The 21856-nt window shown below is 36.7% G+C and overlaps 2 protein-coding genes across 20 annotated transcripts in view; one reads left to right on the top strand and one right to left on the bottom strand.

The window, feature by feature from the left end:
* C1H1orf146 (chromosome 1 C1orf146 homolog) overlaps positions 1-11539 on the top strand; it is a 57895-nt gene extending 46356 nt beyond the window's left edge. Inside the window, exons 3-6 of one of the 3 annotated variants that reach the window (XM_513558.6) lie at positions 7219-7312; positions 9259-9427; positions 9819-9897; positions 10583-11539. In XM_513558.6, coding sequence (XP_513558.1) covers positions 7219-7312; positions 9259-9427; positions 9819-9897; positions 10583-10717 — 477 coding nt within the window. In that variant the 3' untranslated portion in view covers positions 10718-11539. Of the gene's footprint in view, positions 1-7218; positions 7313-9258; positions 9428-9818; positions 10059-10582 lie in introns of those variants that run through there. The other 2 variants (XM_054667784.2, XM_063816831.1) reach the window with 2 other exon arrangements.
* Positions 11447-21856, bottom strand: part of GLMN (glomulin, FKBP associated protein) — a 195505-nt gene continuing 185095 nt past the window's right edge. For 8 of the 17 annotated variants that reach the window (XR_010159740.1, XM_009425192.5, XM_063817490.1 and 5 more), the window contains 3 exons: positions 12916-13027; positions 12107-12189; positions 11539-11691 (listed from right to left, as the gene is read on the bottom strand). Coding sequence is in view for 13 of the 17 variants with exons in the window: in XM_009425192.5 (XP_009423467.1) it covers positions 11575-11691; positions 12107-12189; positions 12916-13027 (312 nt within the window). In the remaining 4 variants the exon portion in view is untranslated. 17 annotated transcript variants of the gene reach the window in all.

Raw genomic sequence — 21856 nt, 5'->3', positions numbered from 1 at the left:
TTCTTTTTTTCTTTTAGTCTTGCTAGCGGTCTATCAATTTTGTTGATCCTTTCAAAAAACCAGCTCCTGGATTCATTAATTTTTTGAAGGGTTTTTTGTGTCTCTATTTCCTTCACTTCTGCTCTGATTTTAGTTATTTCTTGCCTTCTGCTAGCTTTTGAATGTGTTTGCTCTTGCTTTTCTAGTTCTTTTAATTGTGATGTTAGGGTGTCAATTTTGGATCTTTCCTGCTTTCTCTTGTGGGCATTTAGTGCTATAAATTTCCCTCTACACACTGCTTTGAATGTGTCCCAGAGATTCTGGTATGTTGTGTCTTTGTTCTCATTGGTTTCAAAGAACATCTTTATTTCTGCCTTCATTTCGTTATGTACCCTGTAGTCATTCAGGAGCAGGTTGTTCAGTTTCCATGTAGTTGAGCAGTTTTGAGTGAGTTTCTGAATCCTGGGTTCTAATTTGATTGCACTGTGGTCTGAGAGATAGTTTGTTATAATTTCTGTTCTTTTACATTTGCTGAGGAGAGCTTTACTTCCAACTATGTGGTCAGTTTTGGAATAGGTGTGGTATGGTGCTGAAGAAAATGTATATTCTGTTGATTTGGGGTGGAGAGTTCTGTTGATGTCTGTTAGGTCTGCTTGGTGCAGAGCTGAGTTCAATTCCTGGGTATCCTTGTTGACTTTCTGTCTCGTTGATCTGTCTAATGTTGACAGTGGGGTGTTAAAGTCTCCCATTATTAATGTGTGGGAGTCTAAGTCTCTTTGTAGGTCACTCAGGACTTGCTTTATGAATCTGGGTGCTCCTGTATTGGGTGCATATATATTTAGGATAGTTAGCTCTTCTTGTTGAATTGATCCCTTTACCATTATGTAATGGCCTTCTTTGTCTCTTTTGATCTTTGTTGGTTTAAAGTCTGTTTTATCAGAGACTAGGATTGCAACCCCTGCCTTTTTTTGTTTTCCATTTGCTTGGTAGATCTTCCTCCATCCTTTTATTTTGAGCCTATATGTGTCTCTGCATGTGAGATGGGTTTCCTGAATACAGCACACTGATGTGTCTTGACTCTTTATCCAATTTGCCAGTCTGTGTCTTTTAATTGGAGCATTTAGCCCATTTACATTTAAGGTTAATATTGTTATGTGTGAATTTGAACCTGTCATTATGATGTTAGCTGGTTATTTTGCTCGTTAGTTGATGCAGTTTCTTCCTAGTCTCGATGGTCTTTACGTTTTGGCATGATTTTGCAGCGGCTGGTACCGGTTGTTCCTTTCCATGTTTAGTGCTTCCTTTGGGAGCTCTTTTAGGGCAGGCCTGCTGGTGACAAAATCTCTCAGCATTTGCTTGTCTGTAAAGGATTTTATTTCTCCTTCACTTATGAAGCTTAGTTTGGCTGGATATGAAATTCTGGGTTGAAAATTCTTTTCTTTAAGAATGTTGAATATTGGCCCCCACTCTCTTCTGGCTTGTAGTTTCTGCCTAGAGATCTGCTGTTAGTCTGATGGGCTTCCCTTTGTGGGTAACCCGACCTTTCTCTCTGGCTGCCCTTAACATTTTTTCCTTCATTTCAACTTTGGTGAATCTGACAATTATGTGTCTTGGAGTTGCTCTTCTTGAGGAGTATCTTTGTGGCGTTCTCTGTATTTCCTGAATCTGAACGTTGGCCTGCCTTGCTAGATTGGGGAAGTTCTCCTGGATAATATCCTGCAGAGTGTTTTCCAACTTGGTTCCATTCTCCCCGTCACTTTCAGGTACACCAATCAGACGTAGATTTTGTCTTTTCACATAGTCCCATATTTCTTGCTGGCTTTGTTCGTTTCTTTTTATTCTTTTTTCTCTAAACTTCCCTTCTCGCTTCATTTCATTCATTTCATCTTCCATCGCTGATACCCTTTCTTCCAGTTCATCGCGTCGGCTCCTGAGGCTTCTGCATTCTTTACGTACTTCTCGTGCCTTGGCTTTCAGCTCCATCAGCTCCTTTAAGCACTTCTCTGTATTGGTTATTCTAGTTATACATTCGTCTAAATTTTTTTCAAAGTTTTTAACTTCTTTGCCTTTGGTTTGAATTTCCTCCTGTAGCTTGTAGTTTGATCGTCTGAAGCCTTCTTCTCTCAACTCGTCAAAGTCATTCTCTGTCCAGCTTTGTTCCATTGCTGGTGAGGAACTGCGATCCTTTGGAGGAGGAGAGGCGCTCTGCTTTTTAGAGTTTCCATTTTTTCTGCTCTGTTTTTTCCCCATCTTTGTGGTTTTATCTACTTTTGGTCTTTGATGATGGTGATGTACAGATGGGTTTTTGGTGTGGATGTCCTTTCTGTTTGTTAGTTTTCCTTCTAACAGACAGGACCCTCAGCTGCAGGTCTGTTGGAGTTTGCTAGAGGTCCACTCCAGACCCTGTTTGCGTGTGTATCAGCAGCGGTGTCTGCAGAACAGTGGTTTTTCGTGAACCACGAATGCTGCTGTCTGATCATTCCTCTGGAAGTCTTGTCTCAGAGGAGTACCCGGCCATATGAGGTGTCAGTCTGCCCCTACTGGGGGGTGCCTCCCAGTTAGGCTGCTTAGGGGTCAGGGGTCAGGGACCCACTTGAGGAGGCAGTCTGCCTGTTCTCAGATCTCCAGCTGCGTGCTGGGAGAACCACTGCTCTCTTCAAAGCTCAGATGGAAATGCAGAAATCACCTGTCTTCTGCGTTGCTCATGCTGGGAGCTGTAGACCGGAGCTGTTCCTATTCGGCCATCTTGGCTCCTCCCCCATAAATTACATTTTTACAAACATTTTCCCATTTTATAGAGGCTTTTAAATGTGTTAAGTTGAACTTTATGAAATTTATATTTCTGTGGTGAAAAGTTTCATGTTGTCATTTTTTAAATTTTCTAATAAACTGTTAAGTCCCCCTTTTCATTCCTGTTTTTACTTACATTTTCTTTCTTATGAGTGATAGACATACTAGTTTTTGTTCTTTGTTTTTTTAAGATGGAGTTTTGCTCTGTCGCCGAGGCTGGAGTGCAGTGGCACAGTCTTGGCTCACTGCAACCTCCGCCTCTCGGGCTCAAGTGATTCTCCTGCCTCAGCCTCCCAAGTAGCTGGGATTACAGGTGCCTGCCACCACGCCGGCTAATTTTTGTATTTTTAGTAGAGACGGGTTTCACCATGTTGGCCAAGCTGGTCTCGAACTCCGATCCCTGCCTGCCCCCACAACCTGCACGATGGCTTCCAAAAGTGCCGGGATTACAGGCTTGAGCCACCACACCTGGCTGACATAATACTAGTTTTAAATATTATTAATAGATGTTACATATGCAGGAAGGAGTATTGTATGGATTTTATTTGGGATGCTGGTATAAAAGTTAAACAAGTGTTTGTTTGTTTTGGTTTGGTTTTCTTTTTACTGCACTATTATTCAGAGACTTTAATATGCTCAAATGCATTGTAAAACCCCAAAAAGAGATGAGATAATATTTAGCATTTCCGAATCTTATTTCAATCCGGAGCATCTTTTAATATCTCATAGGACTAATATTCTATGAAACATATTTTGAAAAATCTATACTTAGCTTCCTGGTCATTTTGATGAATCAGCTCTTGAACTTACTGTTTTCTCAATTCAGTACTTTCTAATTTTACCTTCTTTTTTTTTTAAGCATTCCATTATTTTATTCTTTTAGTTGGCTCCTCCTCCTCCTGATAATAGGATATTATTGAAATTCATTAGCATGATATTTATGGGTGCTCATGATCTGCCAGCAATTATTCCTAACATTGTACCCAAATTAGCTGACTTGTGTATACCTTACACACTCACCATATAAGAACCATACCTTTAGGTCTGAATGCCTTTACCTATGTTATTCTTTCTGTCCTTACTCTTCTCATATTTGTCTTCTTCCTTCACTTGTCTGCTTAATACACTGCTTTTTATTTTAAAGATTTGACTCAGATTTTTTGTTATATTTTTTGTTTATTTTTTAATTAGGGTCTCACTATGTTGCCCAGGCCAGTCTTGAAATCCTGAGCTCAAGCAATCCATTGCCTTGGCCTCCCAAAGTGCTAGGATTATAGGCATGAGCCACTGTGCCTGGCCCTATTTGAATCAAATTTTAGGGAGCTTTCTTAACTCATGTTTTTTACATTTTTAAACATATCTTCTAGTTCTTTGCCAAAATTCTCAAGCTAGGTTTTATCTTCTTGATCATAGTAAACAGGCTGTTTTAAGGTGTGTATTTGATAGCTTCACTACATGGATCCCTTGTGGGCCTGTTTCTGTTCTCTATTGTTTCTGATAGTTTTCTTTAATGGAATTGTGTCCCTTTGTATGTCTGATTATTTTTTATTATATGTTGGAATTTGTATTTGAAAAATTGTAGAAATAATTTGAAGCCTAGAATAGTGCTATCTTCCCCTTGAGAGGTTTTAATTCTGTAAGAAAATTAAATTCCTGATGCCCTAAGTAGGGTTGCCAGATAAAATACAGGACACTCAAGTTTGAATTTCCAGCTAGGTGCAGTGGCTCATGCCTATAATCCCAGCACTTTGGGAGGCTAAGGTGGGTGGATCACTTGAGGTCAGGAGTTTTGAGACCAGCCTGGCCAACATGGTGAAACCCTGTCTCTACCAAAAATACAAAAATTAGCCAGGCATGGTGGTGCATGCCTGTAATTCTAGCTACTTGGGAGGCTGAGGCAGGAGAATCGTTTGAATCTGGGAGGCAGAGGTTGCAGTGTCCAAGATCATGCCATTGCACTCCAGTCTGGGTGACAGAGTGAGACCCTGTCTCAAAAAAAAAAAAAAAAAGTTTGAATTTCAGATAAACAGTGAATTTACTGTAATTATGTCCCAAATATTGCATAGGTCATACTTATATTGAAAATTGCGTTGTCACTCATTCACATTTAACTGAGTGTTGTTTATTTTTATTTGCTAAGTCTGACAACCCAACTCCTAAGGCATCTCTTTTATATGATGAATTAAGTTGTATCCTATACATCTAGAGTGTTGAATTAAATTGTCTCCTTCTCCTGTACATCTGGCTATGAGAGAATTGAGAAAATAGTCACTCAGATCATTTTCTTTGTTCCATAATTCAGATGAGGAGACCTGATTGGGAAAGGTTGCTCTAGAGAGTGCTTCTGCAAGGTGCTTGGAAGCACGAGTAATTCAGTTATCACCTTAATACAATTTCAGGGATTGAAATGGTTTGAAGCTGGGCTATAGTCCCTGTGAGAGCTGTTCTATTTTCGTCAAAAGATCTGTTCAGCCTCTCTTCTGCCTCTTTCTGAGCTGGCAGATGCCCTCAGGGAAAAAAGTGGCCTAAATACTTGCTCATATATTTGAATTTCTGTATAGATCTTGGCCTTATAATTTTTTACTATCCTGTTAGCTCTCTGGTGTATTCAAGCAGGTTTTAAAAGGTTGTCCAGCTTTTCTAGTTGCCTTCAGCAGGCGGGTTGGCCTAAATTACTTAATCTGCCATTGCTGGAAGCATTATATAATTTTAAAATAGCAGAAGAAAAGAGCCATAGTTAAAGTGTAGGTCAGGATCTATCTGAGTGACACAAAATACTCTTTAGAAAAGAAAGGAAGCATGTATTTTTATACATAATTTCAGCCTGTGTGCTTAACATATACATGTTCTGAGGCAAAACAGAAAATAAAATTAATCTACCTAAGAGATTTTTATCTATCTGGAAACTAACAAGTTTGAGTTTTATTATTTTTATTTATTTTTTAATTTTTAGTAGAAAGAAGGTCTCGCTACATTGCTCAGGCTGGTCTCAAACTCCTGGGCTGAAGTGATTCTCTCACCTCAGCCTCCCAAGGTGCTAGGATTACAGGTGTGAGCCATTGTGCCTGGCCAAGTTTAAATTTTAACCTATCAGGAAAAACTATTAACCACCTAGATTTTAGTATTGTGGGTAATATGATTTAATTGCCTGGGTGGAATAGGAAATCAGGTGATATTTGAAATGGTTAGTATTAAAACCAAGAGTCCTATAGCTGTTTTCTTACATGTTTTATGACTCACCTAAGGCTTAAAACATTTTAAAAGTATACTAAAGTAACTGTAATGTAAACTGATGAATTGTCAAATTGGTTGTCTTCTGTGATGGTATTGTATATGTCTGGCACTATGTGGTTCTGTCAACTATTTAAGAAATATACAACCAACTATTTTCCATAGTTATACATTAATGCATGTCAGAATCCATCTCCAAGTTGCTTATTATTATTATTATTATTATTATTATTATTATTATTATTTGAGACAGGGTCTCACTCTTCACCGAGGCTGGAGTGCAGTGGTGCAATCATGGCTCACTGCAGCCTTAACCTCCCAGGCTCAAGTGATTCTCCCACCTCAGTCTGTGAGTAGCTGGGACTACAGGCATGTGCCACCATGCCTAGCTAATTTTTGTAGAGAAGCAGTTTTGCCATGTTGCCCCGCTGGTCTTGAACTTCTGGACTCAAATGATCCACCAGCCTTGGCCTCCAAGGTCTCCGTAGCCACCATGCCCAGCCTCCAAGTTGTTTGTTTTTCGAGGTGGAGTCTTGCTCTGTCACCTGGGCTGGAGTGCAGTGGCACAATCTCAGCTCACTGCAACCTCCACCTCTGAGTTCAAGTGATTTTCCTGCCTCAGCCTCCCAAGTAGCTGGGACTAGAGGCATGCATCACCATACCCAGCAAATTTTGGGCTTTTATCATGTTGGTCAGGCTGGTCTCAAATTCCTGACCTCAAATGATCTGCCCACCTTGGCCTCCCAAATTGCTGAGATTTCAGGCATGAGCCACCACCCAAGTTGTTTTTTAAAGTGAAGTTTGCAGCTGGGTGTGGTGACATACACCTATAGTCCCAGCTACTTTGGGAGGATTGCATGAGCTCAGGAGTCTGAAGTCAGCGTGGGCAACAAAGTGAGACTTCATCTGTCTCTAAAAAAGAAAAATTTGCATTTGCTCTGGTTTATACAGTTTTTTAATGCTGTCTTTAAGTTCTGTTCCTAAGTAACATAACTGTAGTACGTAACTCACTCCCAAACTTGAAATAAATGTTTTAGTAGAACTAAATGTTTTTGCTTTTTTAAAGTTTTTTCTCCATAGAAAGCATATTTATCTTTTGATGATCATATCTTTAAGTGGTAGTTATAAAACAACCTATTAAACTTTTAATTTTTTCTTTAGCTTTAATACAATTGTAAGCATGCCTTAAATTTGTATTTCTGATATTTTTTAAAAAAGAGTTATGAAGTTGCAACTGCCCTAGAAAATCGAAGCCACAAAGTTCGATATTCAGATTCAGTGGAAAATGGATCAATTATATTTTCTCTTTCTGGTATGGTATATTTGCTCACTGCCTTAAGTTTCTTATGAAATATGTTGGTATAAATTCTAATGACTTCATAGTTCAGTAACCATGTAATGTATTATCTTTTGGGAAGGGTAAATGTGTAAAACTTTGTTACTACTACAAACACAGTCCATATGGCCAATTCCAAAATATATTCCTTTTTAGATTACAATTGTTAAAATAAAGCTGAACTAGTGGAGTCTGGTAGAAGATGGGAAAAAACTACTTGCTTTGGAACTGAGATGAAAATAGAAAAAGCCACTTTCCCAACAATCTATACTTACATTAAAGTATTACTTGCATTAATTAAAGTATTACATTAATGTAATACTTACATTAAAGTATTACACATTTGTCAAAACTGATATACAAAAAAAAAATAGAATGTTTTCCATTAATTTGTATAAGAGTTTGCTGGATATAATATAAATATTAACTAAAAGAATCATGGGGACAAATAAATGTTCATGAAATGACAACTGATATAACTGTTAGTCATGGACAAAAGTCCAGTAAGGAATTAGATTAGGATAAGAGAAGGCTGAGGAGATGGGAAGGGGGGAGGTCCACCTGTGCTTGAGAAATGACAGAAGTGATTTTTAAAAAGGTAGAGGTAAAGGATTTTATCTGGAGGGTTGCAAATAGACTCTTCTAGCAGTTTTGGAAGACAAGCACATTCAAAAAAGCTCCTAGAATAGATCTCCAGGCTGAAAGTGGTATCGCCTCAAACTTATTCTTCTGGCTAAATACAGAACCATCCAGGGAGAAATAAAATATTTGGTGAATATTTGCCTTGGCTACTTCATATACGTGATCTAATTTATCCTTCTGACAAATCTAACAAAAAATTTACTCCCATGTTACAGAAGAGGAAACTTACGTTCAGAGAGGTTATATAAGTTGCCCAAGTTTACTCAATTAGTGTATAATCACAATCACTTTCCTCAGACTGTCTCCCACATCGTTTGAAGAGCTATAATCAAGTTTCCCTTTAGGACCATTCTTAATGGCCTGACACTGTTTCAGAGATTGCAGATATCTGCTCACTGAGTGTATTAATTTATATAATTCTTTTTTTTATATTTTGAGATGGAGTCTTGCTTTGTTGCCCAGGCTGCAGTGCAGTGGTGTGATCTCGGCTGACTGCAAGCTCCGCCTCCTGGGTTCACGCCATTCTCCTGCCTCAGCCTCCTCAGTAGCTGTGATTACAGGCACATGCCACCACACCCAGCTAATTTTTGTATTTTTAGTAGAGACAGGGTTTCACCATGTTGGTCAGGCTGGTCTCGAACTCCTGACCTTGTGATCCGCCCACCTCGGCCTCCCAAAGTGCTGGGATTACAGGTGTGAGCCACTGTACCCAGCTGAAGGCTTGCTTAAGACTCTCTTTCTTTAGCTGATTTCCAGCTTTTAAAAATAATTAATAAGAGCCTCTTGGTTGCTGAACACATGGAGGTGTCTGGAGGATGGCAGGCCCAGAGAAGGCGTTGAAGCTCCATGTCCCTTCCCACATACCTAGCCCTACACATATCTTCATCTGTATCCTTTGTAGTGTCCTTTATAATAAACTAGTACATATTTTAAAAGTATAACATGAAAAATTAACTTTTTAAATGTAATTCATCTTTTTAATGAAAAACTACCCAGTATCTTCATGTGGACAATGTCTTCATCTAGGGGAAAAAAAAAGTAGTTACTGATCCAAAAAAGTTTTTCTCTTATTTAGCACAAGTCATTCTTTTATACAGAGCACTTCAAAGAACTACCTATTTTGTTGTGTAGGAATTCCATTATAGTACTTTCTATTCCTTATGAGTTTAGGGCTTGGACACATGTGGTATACTTACAGCTATTTTGGTTGATTTTGAGTTTATAACAAAATTTCATCTCTATAACAAAGTGACATTTTATATTCAATTCACCTTTCCTAGGAGTTGCATTTTTATTAATGGATACTAAGGAATGTCTTCTGTCAACTGAAGAAATATTTCTAGCCAAAATTGAGAAATTTATTAACATTCACCAAAATAGTTTTTTGGTTTTGTCTGCTGCCCTCCATGGGCCTGAAGAATGGAAACTGATGTTCAGGATTCAGCAGAGGTATGGAAGAATAGCATTATAGACTTATTTTTCTTATATTGTATTTATTTCAGTTAATTCTTTTAGGTAAGTTTTGTTTTGCTAGATGATGAACACTGTGATGTTAACCTATCAAATTTAATGAAACATGGGCCAAATAGCTATTCTATGAATCGAGGTGACAGGGTTCATGATTGTTGCAAGGGCTTCTCCAAGACCAAGCCAAAAGTGAACACTTTTTTAGTCAGTGATGTTCTGGCTATAAAGCCATCTCAAATCCTCTGTGGAGTAAGGCAGGGCATGAATGCATAGACAAATAACAAACAATAGAGATTTGTCTCTTCTTTCCACTTTCTTAAGAGAACAGATGTCAGCAAGTTATATGATCTGTATAACATGAATTGTTTTTCAGATTCCTGGGTTGTAACTTACGAATACTTCCAGTACACAACACAGTAAATGCTATTAATCTTATGTGCACTATAGCAAAGGTGAGTCACCCGTGGAATATGACACATACACACATACATTTTAAGGTTTTTAACTTCCAATTGTCACCCTTTTGAGCGAGACTGGCAAATATCTTGCTTCTGTTCCCCTGCGGGAGTTGCTGTTTCAGGGTGCAACTTTTTCCCAAGCCTAACTCTCTTAAGTCTTCTCAATTTACTTCCAGTAGCCACTACCATTTAAGACTCACTTGGGGCCAAAAGAGGATTTGGCTGGCCCTATTGGTTACTTATATCTTCATTCAAATTCTAAAGTTATAAGGGTTGGTCAGATTGAAGTCATAAACTGTCAAGAGTGCAAGCATACTATCTTATGGAATGTCATCTACCAATTGTCTACTTTCTTTTCTTGCTTTTTGTCCTCTGCAAAGTGTGCCCAGACACCTCCAACCCCCTAGGCAGACTTAGGTCTTCCTTGCTTTTATACTTGGAACATATCCCCGTTAAAGCAATTTTTATAGTATTCTACTTTTTGGCTTGCATGTTTAAACTTCCTGGGATAGAAACTAAGTATTTTCCTGTTGACTACTCTAGTAACTCATACATAGTATTTAGCACAAAGATGATCAAGAGATTTGCTGAAAGAATGAAAGTCAGGTATTTTTAAATGTGACCTTGTGAAAACACCTTATTTCTGTAAATAATGCTGCATCTTTATATCTTCTTCCAGACTACCTCCAAACCATACATAGATAGCATTTGCTACAGAATGATAACAGCTAAAGCTTACATCATTGAGCAAAGTCCTGTTTGGAAAACACTTCAGAAGATAAAACTGAATAGTGATTCAGTTAACCCAAATTAGAGTACCAACTTAATGTTTTTCTCAAAGAATGTGAAAATAATTAGACCTGTTAAATTATAATATTCAAATATCTATTTAAAGACATTTATATTAATTTGAAATAATAACATGTATACAATTAAAAGTGATTTTATTTTAGGAGTTTCGCTGCAAGATTTAACGCTCTTTAGCAAAGGATTGATACATACATATACCATAAAACTCAGGTGTAGCTTCTTAGTGAGTTAAATGGACAAATCTTTAGTAGGAAATAAAAATACAGAATTTTCTAATCAGTTTCTTAAAGTCATATATATTTTTTAGTTTTTTTCCATAAAGGTAGCAAGTATTTCTAAAATTAATCTTTGCAGATGTTTTCCTATTATAACTTCTGCTGGAGAGGTGGTGATGGGACTCTGCTCCCAAAGACTCCACCTGAGCCAGGAAAAGAGAAGCTAAGAAAAGTCAACTGGCCTCTTTACACTGGTATGATAGCCAACTTGACACTAGGAGTTCCGAAATGTTACATAGCATCTAACTGCAGCAGAAAGTGTATCAGTATTTTTATAAGCTCACTAAAACTGTAGGAATGAATATAGACAATTCAGCTACATTTTATGAAGTTATAAAATTATTAGTTTGTATTGGATTTTCAAAAGTAGTATTTAGGACATATGTGGGCATTATTTACCATTAGATAACTTTAAAACCAAAAAAACCTGTTCTATAGAGTATCATTATAGAAATTGATAAATGAGAAAAGCTACATTTATTTTTCAAGCAGTAAATTTTTACAGAAAAATTTTTTATAAAGGTATTAAATAAATCATAATGGAAAGTACTATATTTTATTAGTTTTTATTTAGGAAATGGAACTTTCACTTTATCCCAGTATTTTCTTCAGAGGTAGACTTTGTTTTTATTTCAATGAGTTCTTCCACTCGAGCTAGAACACTTTCAATCAAATCAAATGTGAAAAGAGCTGAATGCAGGACCTGCAATGCCAAGAAAAAGTAATGTTATTAATGCTGCCTTTAAAGCAAAACAAAGCAAAACATAGAAAAGATTTCAGCTGGAGGTAGCTTAGGAATATTTAAGACCAGGTACAGTGGTTTGCACCTGTAATTCCTGTGCTTTGGGAGGCTGAGCTGAGAGGATTACTAGAGGCCAGGAGTTGGAGACCAGCCTGAGCAACATAGTGAGACCCTATCTCTACTAAAAATTAGCCAGGCATGGTGGTGTGCACCTGCAGTCCTGGCTAATGGGGAGTCTGAGGTGGGTGGATCACTTGAGCCCAGGGAGTTGAAGCTGCAGTGAGCCACAATCATGCCACTGCACTCCAGCTTGGGCAAGATAGCAAGACCCCGTTTCTAAAGAAGAAAAAGGAAAGAAAAGAAAATTTCAGATCACCTTAAGCTGCATTTCAGGAGGCATATTAGGGATCTCTTCTCCACCTACAGTTATAGAACAAAGATCTTTAGATTTCTGGGCCTCTGTAAGAGAAGAAAAATCATGTGTGACACTTAACTCTCAGATTTCAATAACAAATGTATAAGCTACTTTCACTAACTTAAAACGTGTCAGTTATTTGTATAAATTAAGTCCATTGCTTAACAGCTCAGGGTATACTTAAGCTATAAGCAAATAGAATGAAATATCAAAATTCTGCAACATGTGAATTAATGCTTCTTTAGATAAATAGCATTATTTTGGCATGTATAGGATTCATGAAACTGTTTTCTTCAGTATATAATCAGAATTATAGCCATTATACTAAAAACAAAATTTCCAGTAATGCCTATAAAAGCACCACCACAGATATACGGAAGAGATCACATGATTATTATAGAATTATTGACTTAAAAAAATTCTGGATCTAAGATTCTTTTCATAATTTGTATGGATTTACTTGAGGGTGAGATGGAGAGTGGACCCAGCAATACCAAAGGAATGGTACCCAAACGGAAATAGCTGTAATACAGATTCTTAATCAGACCTTGAGGCTTTACAATGTAATATTTGGTTTAAGTCTTCATTAACCCGATTTTAGGTAAATTAGCTTATAGATCTGCTAAGAATTTTAACTATAAATAAAATGGCTTAGCTGTTATGGTCTCTAAAGTACAAGATTTTAAAAAAGTTCTTAAATTTGAATATGACAGTTCCAAAATTAGACTACTTTTTAGACCTAACTGAAAACAAAATTGCACATTACCAACCTTGGCTATTTTTAATTTCTGCTTCATAATGTGCTTTTGACATATTAAGTCCTATATGAAGTGGCTTTAAGAAATTATTCTCAATATTTCCAAGTTCTGTCCATAATCCAGTCTGTTAAGAATGAAAGAATGAGTTATTTAGTTCAACAATGATTGATTGCCTACTATTAAACGTGATAAAAGCTCAAAAAACAAAAATAAATGAAACATGGCCCTTGCTTTTCACAATGGACTTCACTATTTAATTAAATATTAAATTAAATTAATTAATTAAATAATTATTACTATATCTAGTTATGTGAATACCAATTAAAAGAAAAATGTACTTGGGGCACTACGCTTATCACTGCACCATTTGGATAGCTCCTGGTTTTGAGATCTATTAACTTGTTAAGTTTTATTTATGAGAAAATTATTTGAGGATAAATTCACAGACGTCTCTTCCTCTATGAGCCATCCCCACAATGACTCTACCTTATTTATGCCTTCATCCCAAGTATGGCCTTTCAATTGATATCCACACCACGGATCTAGTTCTAGAGGATGCTTTCCCTTTCCTACTGATGGAAACTTTTCTAATACCCGGCTAATTTGAACCTCTGTGGTGACCAAAGTAGGTGAAGATTTTATCTGTTGAGGACAGCTTATTTTGTCATGTATCTTAGAGTTTATTCCAAGAGCATTTTCTCTTACAGTACTAAAGGAGAGGAGTCATGAAGTCTTTATTTTAAAAAATAGAGAAAAGAAAATCCATTGGTACTTCCAGTTTCCAAGTACTCTTTACAAAGGAAAATGTCTTAGGTAAAAAAGGGAAACGTAGGGACCCAATTTATTCTTAACTAGAATAATGAACTACTTGATAACCTATTTTGTAATGAGCTTATTTTGACCCAAGTAGTACATGTTACTTGCAGCATTCCAAATAAAATCTACACATGTCTATGCTGAATAATTGATAATATTAATGTCTCACACCTATCCTTTTCATTTCAGTCATCTGGTCTTATTTATCCTATACTAATAGGAAAAGTAGAATACTAGAGAGGATCTAAAACCCTCAAAAATATGCATACCTTTTCACTTAGCATCTATCAACTTATCTTGGGGAAATAAAGATGTATGTTATGATTCTACTGTTTAAGTTTTTAAAAAATGTTTAAGTAGTGAAACATTAGAATTAAAATAACTCACAACAGGAGATTCATAGTAAATTATGACATATTAACATAATGGAAAAACTATACAGCCATTAAAATACTGTTTTTCAGTACATATTGGTGAATGGGAAAAAAGGTTATAAAACAGTGTGATTCTTTTCTTTTAGTATGATCTCATTTTCTTTTTAAAAAAGAAAAAATGTACAGATGTATTAACCCAAAACCTAGAAGGGAATACAGTATATCAACAATGGTGTAATTTTGATTACTATTCTTTTTTTTTTTTTTTGCTTCTTTATGTTGATTTTTAAATAATGGATGTTTTATAGTTGTATAATTTTTAAATTGTTAAGTGGAAAGTTTTCTTAACCTCTAATGGCAAATTTGGGTTATATGCAGCAGGAATTTCCTTAACCAGTGTAGCCACACAGTATAACAAGCATATTACTCTTATGTGCACTGACTGCTCTCATTTCTCCTATTTTTACCTCTCTCTATCCAGCCTTTTTCTTTTACTGATACATGATATTTTACATATTTATGGGTACATGTATTTGTTACATGCATAAAATGTATAATAATGTCAGAGTATTTAGGGTATCCATCCTCTTGAGTATTCATCATTTCTATGGGTTGGTAACATTTCCTGTCCTCTCTTCTAGCTACATTGAAATATACAATATATTGTTGCTAATTATAATCACTGTAATGTGCTATCGAGCAATACAGCTTGTCTTTTATCTAACTCTTTTTGTACCCATTCACCAGTTGCTCTACATTTCCTCCTCCCATGCTCACACTCTGGTATCAATCATTCTATATTCTGTATCCACGAGATCAAGTTTGTTAGCTCACACATGTGAGAATATGTGATATTGTCTTTCTGGGCCTGGCATATTTCAATGTAATGACATGTAGGTCCATCCACGTTGCTGCAAATAACAGGCTTTTATTCCTTTTTACGTCCAGCCTTTTCTTCACCATTTATTCCCTGCCCCCCCAACTTTTTTTTTTTTTTTTTTTTTTTACTTTTTACTTTGCATTCACCTCTGGGTTTATAGGCAGAACCCACTGCAACTGATGGCTTTCAAGACTAGGTTACTGATGACTCTCTGTTACCCACTAAAGCACATTTGAACATAAAGAGTATAGCGAAAACACCTAGCTTTGACAAAAGGAAACATTTTATCATATTTACTTTTAAAAAATAAATACTAGGTATGGCTGAAATCCCCTTTATTCAAGAGGTAGCCATTATCTAAAACTTGAATGTTTTGCACTCCTAATGTATCACTTAAACAATATAATTTTTCATGTTTAAAAGCACATAAATGGTATACTGTATATAACCTGCTTCAGCTTCCTTTTTCTTTGTCAATCTTATGTTTTTGAGAGTTATTTGTGTTGTAACTCTAATTTTATTTTAATTGGTGCATAAGCATTCCATTATATGGAATTTATCCTGTTCCTAAGTTTTTAGTATTTCAAAATAATGCAGCATTTACATTGCTGTATGTTTTCCCATTCACACGGGGTAAAAGTTTTTCTAGGATACTGTTTTTCAAATTATTTTTGCCATGACTCTCAGTAAAAACTAGGTTTTACATCACAACTCACACGTTTATTTATATAGTTGAAATAAAAGTTTTCCCTCAAATCCTTTCCTTATAACACATTTAATCTTAATACTTTAATGTAGAAAAATGGAGAATAAACAATTCAAAAGTAAACATCAGAAAGATTTTTATATAATCAGTGTGCTTGCCTGTTCATGAGGTAATTTCAGTCTAATTCACTATTGAGCCTAGTTCTTTTCTTTTTATTATTTTTCAAAGTCAGGTTTGTTGAGGTATTGTTTACATACAGTAAAATATAACCTTCTAGCTATACAATTCTGAGCTTTGACAAAGATATATAGTGATATAAAGTCATGTAACCACTGCTGCTGTAAAGATATTCCCATGACCCAGAAATTTCTTTGTGCCCCTTTGTAGTCAGTTTCCTCCCACCTCCAGCAACCAGCAATCTGATTTTTGTTAAGGTAATTTTTGCCTTATCCAGAATGCCATAAGTGGAATTAAAACTCTTTGTGGCAGAAATTGACAAAATTCTAAAATTTATACAGAAAAGGTAAAGGATTTAAAAATAGCCAATACAATTTTGAAAAAGAAGAACAAAGTTGGCAGACTCACATTACTTGAGGTCAAGACTTCCTATAAAGGAATAAAACAGAATAATTTCTTCCTATAAAGGAATCAAGACAGTGTGGTATTGGTAAAAGAACAGATACAGGTAAATGGAATAGAGTCCAAAAATAGACCCATACTTATAAAATGACTTTTGATAAAGTTGCCAAGATAATTCAGTAAATTAAGGATAACCTTTTCTACAAATAGTGTTGAGGTCAAAATAAAAGAAAAAAAAATCTCTCAACCCATATCTCACATCATAAAAAGTTTACTTGAAATGGGGTCATTGACCTAAGTGTAAAACCTAAAACTATACAATTTCTACAAGAAATTACCTTTGTGATCTGGGTTAACAAAGATTTCTTAGAACCCATAAATAATGAATCATAAAAGAATAAAATTGATAAGTTGGACTCCATAAATATTAAAATTTCTGTTCTTTGAAAAATACTATTAAAACATAAGCCACAGACTGGAATATTTGCAAAAATATAACCAAAGAATTTGTATCCATGAAAAACTTTCCTCTTGTAAAAGTTCTAAGTTGAAAATTTTTTTCTTTCATCCTTTCAGTTTTACTTTGTAATGGAAATTCTTTTAAATCTGATTCCCAAAACTTTTTTTTTTTTTTTTTTTTTAAGATGGTGTCTTGCTCTGTTGCCCAGGCTGGAGTGCAGAGGCATGATCTGAGCTCACTGCAGCCTCCACCTACTGGGTTCAAGCAATTCTCCTGCCTCAGCCTCCAGAGTAGCTGGGATTATAAGCGTCTGCCACCACGCCCAACTAATTTTTTTGTAGTTTTAGTAGAGATGGGGTTTCGCCACGTTGGACTGGCTGGTCTCGAACTCCTAACCTCAGGTGATCTGCCCGCCTCAGCCTCCCAAAGTGCTGGGATTACAGTGATAAAGTTTTATAATCATTCATTGGTACAAATATACAATTAAGCTTCACTAATTCTCTTCAGCCAAAAATTTTAACCAAATTACTAAATCAGGACCTTAAAAAGCAAATGTATCTCTAACCAAACGTTTTCTTTTAATGTTTCAAATTTCTCAAATGGAAATAATCACATATTAATAAAGAGTACTGGCCCAGCGCAGTAGCTCATGCCTGTAATCCCAGATGGGAGGATCACCTGAGTACAGGAGGAGGTTATTGCAATGTGCCGTGATTGCGCCACTGCACTCCAGCCTGGGCTATAGAGTAAGACCCCAACTCAAAAGGAAAAAAAAATTAATATAAATTTAAATAGTCACATGTGTCTACTGTATTGGACAGTGCAAATCTAGATCTTTGAATGTTAAAACCTTAGCGCTGTTTTCAATGGCAATAGCCCATAATCATAAAACTTCAGGTAATAAAAACACATGCCAAAAGTAGCCTAAAGAAATTTTTTACATATTCTGTTCAGCGTAATTCCACAAATTTTTCAGATGATAAACTGTAATATTTTTAGAAGCATGTAGGAGTGAAGAAGCTGTGAGAATAAGAATATTTTTTCTCTCTCTCAAGTTAAGGTTACCAGATCGTTTTTAAAGAAATAATAAATACTACAAAGAAAATCCCATTTTAAGATTTCTTAAAATCTTTCAATGTCTAGAAAAAGTAAATTAAGAGTTTTAAAATAGTTATAATTAAAAATTTGAAATGTTCACAAATACCTGCTTTTAATTTCATACCCAAGGAGGCTCACTGATTTCCAGTTCTAAGGCTTAAAACTGTACATTTCAAAATTCACTGTAGCATATCTCTCTCACAAAAGGAAGACTAGGCAGTTCTACACTACAATGAAATTTATTGCCAGAACAGTCAGGAACCCTGCAAAGAATACAGTCAATGATGGTAATGAAGAAATAAAAAGCCATGAACAAGACCCAGGTTTCCCCTTTCTTCTAATTCATATAGAAGTCATCTGGCTCTGCAAATATTTCATGGATATGTTTTATCTTAGAGAAAGAAACAACTTATGCAATATGCCCCTGTACCAAACCTGCACCCCTGAATCTTAAATAGAAATGGAAATTGAAAAAAAAACTTAAGCTCTAGATTCCTCCTCTCTCTGGGCAGGGCATCTCTGAAAGAAAGGCAGCAGCTCCAGTCAGGGGCTTATAGATAAAACTTCCATCTCCCTGGGACAGAGCACCTTGGGGAAAGGGTGGCTGTGGGTGCAGCTTCAGCAGACAAACATTCCTGCCTGCCAGCTCTGAAGAGAGCAGCAGATCTCTCAGCACAGCGCTTGAGCTCTGCTAAGGGACAGACTGCCTCCTCAAATGGGTCCCTGACCCCTCGTGCTTCCTGATGGGGAGACACCTCCCAGCAGGGGTCAACAGCCACCTCATACAGGAGAGCTCCGGCTGGCATCTGGCGGGTGCCCCTCTGGGACGAAGCTTCCAGAGGAAGGAGCAGGCAGCAATCTTTGCTGTTCTGCGGCCTCCACTGGTGATACCCAGGCAAAGAGGGTCTGGAGTGGACCCCGAGCAAACTGCAGCAGACCTGCAGAAGAGGGGCCTGACTGTTAGAAGGAAAACTAACAAACACAAAGCAATAGCATTAACGTCAACAAAAAGGATGACCCAAGCAAAAACTCCACCCGAAGGTCACCAACAGCAAAGACCAAAGGTAGAAATCCACGAAGACGAGGAAAAAGCAGCGGAAAAGGGCTGAAAATTCCAAGCACCCGAACACCTCTTCTCCAAAGGATCACAACTACTTGCCAGCAAGGGAACAAAACTGGACAGAGAATGAGTTTGTTGAACTGACAGAAGTAGGCTTCAGAAGCTGAGTAATAACAAACTCCTCCAAGCTAAAGGAGCATGTTATAACCCAATGCAAGGAGCTAAGAACCTTGATAAAAGGTTAGAGTAATTGCCAACTAAAATAAGCAATTTAGAGAAGAACATAAATGACCTGATGGAGCTGAAAAACACAGCACGAGAACTTCGTGAAGCATACGCAAGTATCAATAGCTGAATCGATCAAGTGGAAGAAAGGATATCAGAGATTGAAAATCAACTTAATGAAATAAAGTGTGAAGACAAGATTAGAGAAAAAAAGAATGAAAAGGAATGAACAAAGCTTCCAAGAAATATGGGACTATGTGAAAAGACCAAACCTATGTTTGACTGGTGTACCTGAAAGTGATGGGGACAATGGAACCAAGGTGGAAAACACACTTCAGGGTATTTTCCAGGAGAACTTCCCAACCTAGCAAGACAGGCCAACAGTCAAATTCAGAAAATACAGAGAACACCACAAAGATACTCCTCGGGAAGAGCAACCCCAAGACACATAATCATCAGATTCACCAAGGTTGAAATGAAGGAAAAAATGTTAAGTGCAGCCAGAGAGAAAGGCTGGGTTACCCACAACGGGAAGCCCATCAGACTAACAGTGGTTCTCTCTGCAGAAACCCTAGAAGCCAGAAGACAGTGGGGGCCAATATCTTAAAAAAAAGAATTTTCAACCCAGAATTTCATATCCAGCCAGATTAAGCTTCATAAGTGAAGGAGAAATAAAATCCTTTACAGACAAGGAAATGCTGAGAGATTTTTGTCACCACCAGGCCTGCCTTACAAGAGCTCCTGAAGGAAGCACTAAATATGGAAAGGAAAAACCAGTACCAGCTACTGCAAGAACAAACCAAAATGTAAAGACCATCAACACTATGAAGAAACTGCCTAATTGGCAAAATAACCAGCTAGCATAATGACAGGATCAAATTCACAGATAACGATATTAACTTTAAATGTAAATGGGCTAAATGCCCCAATTAAAAAGCACAGACTGGCAAATTGAATAAAGAGTCAAGACCCATCAGTGTGCTGTATTCAGGAGACCCATCTCATGTGAAAAGACACACATAGGCTCAAAATAAAGGGATGAAGGATTATTTACCAAGCAAACGGAAAGAAAAAAAAAAAGCAGAGGTTGCAATCCTAGTGTCTGATAAAACAGACTTTAAACCATCAAAGATAAAAAAAGACAAGGGCATGACATAATGGTAAAGGGATCAATGCAACAAGAAGAGCTAACTATCTTAAATATATATAAACCCAATACAGAAACACCCAGATTCATAAAGCAAGCTCTTAGAGACCTACAGAGACTTAGACTCCCACACAATAATAGTGGGAGACTTTAACACTCCACTGTCAATATCAGACAGATCAACAAGACAGAAAATTAACAAGGATATTCAGGATTTCAACTCAGCTCTGGACCAAGCAGACCTAACAGACATCTACAGAACTCTCCACCCCAGATCAACAGAAGATACATTCTTCTCAGCACCACACAGCACTTATTCTAAAATTGACCACATAATTGGAAGTAAAACACTCCCTCCTCAGCAAATGCAAAAGAACAGAAATTGTAACAAACTGTCTCTTAGACCACAGTGCAATCAAAGTAGAACTCAGGATTAAGAAACTCACTCAAAACCACAGAACTACATGGAAACTGAACAACCTGCTCCTGAATGACTACTGGGTAAATAACGAAATTAAGGCAGAAATAAATAAGTTCTTTTCAACCAATGGGAACAAAGACACAACATACCAGAATCTCTTGGACACAGCTAAAGCAGTGTTTAGAGGGAAATTTTTAGCACTAAATGCCCAAAGGAGAAAGCGGGAAAGATCTAAAATCGACGACCTAACATCACAATTAAAAGAAATAGGCAAAAGCAAACAAATTCAAAAGCTAGCAGAAGACAAGAAACAACTAAGATCAGAGCAGAACTGAAGGAGATAGAGACGCAAAAAACCCTTCAAAAAAATCAGTGAATCCAGAAGCTGCTTTTTTGAAAAGACTAACAAAACAGACCACTAGCCAGACTAATAGAGAAGAATCAAATAGACACAATAAAAATTGATAAAGGGTATATCACCACTGATCCCACAGAAACACAAACTACCATCAGAGAATACTATAAACACCTCTATGCAAATTAACTAGAAAATCTAGAAAAAATGGATAAATTCCTGTACATACACACCCTCCCAAGACTAAACCAGGAAGTCGAATCCCTGAATAGACCAATTATAAGTTCTGAAATTGAGGCAGTAATTAATAGCCTACAATAAAAAAAAAAAAGCCCAGGACCAGACAGATTCACAGCCGCATTCTACCAGAGGTACAAAGAGGAGGTGGTACCATTCCTTCTGAAACTTTTCCAAACAATAGAAAAAGAGGGACTCCTTCCTAACTCATTTTATGAGGCCAGCATCATCCTGATACCAAAACCTGGCAGAGACACAACAAAAAAAAGAAAATTTCAGGCCAATATCCCTGATGAACATCAACGCAAAAATCCTCAATAAAATACTGGCAAACCAAATATAGCAGCACGTCAAAAAGCTTATCCACCATGATCAAGTTGGCTTCATCCCTGTGATTCAAGGCTGGTTCAACATACACAAATCAATAAACGTAATCCATTCCATAAACAGAACCAATGACAAAAACCACATGATTATCTCAACAGATGCAGAAAAGGCCTTGGATAAAATTCAACAGCTCTTCATGCTAAAAACTCTCAATAAACTAGGTATTGATGGAACGTATCTCAAAATAATAAGAGCTATTTATGACAAA

Source organism: Pan troglodytes, chromosome 1 (assembly GCF_028858775.2).
Source record: "Pan troglodytes isolate AG18354 chromosome 1, NHGRI_mPanTro3-v2.0_pri, whole genome shotgun sequence".
Classification (NCBI taxonomy): domain Eukaryota; kingdom Metazoa; phylum Chordata; class Mammalia; order Primates; family Hominidae; genus Pan; species Pan troglodytes.
This window is presented reverse-complemented; position numbering and strand designations above follow the sequence as displayed.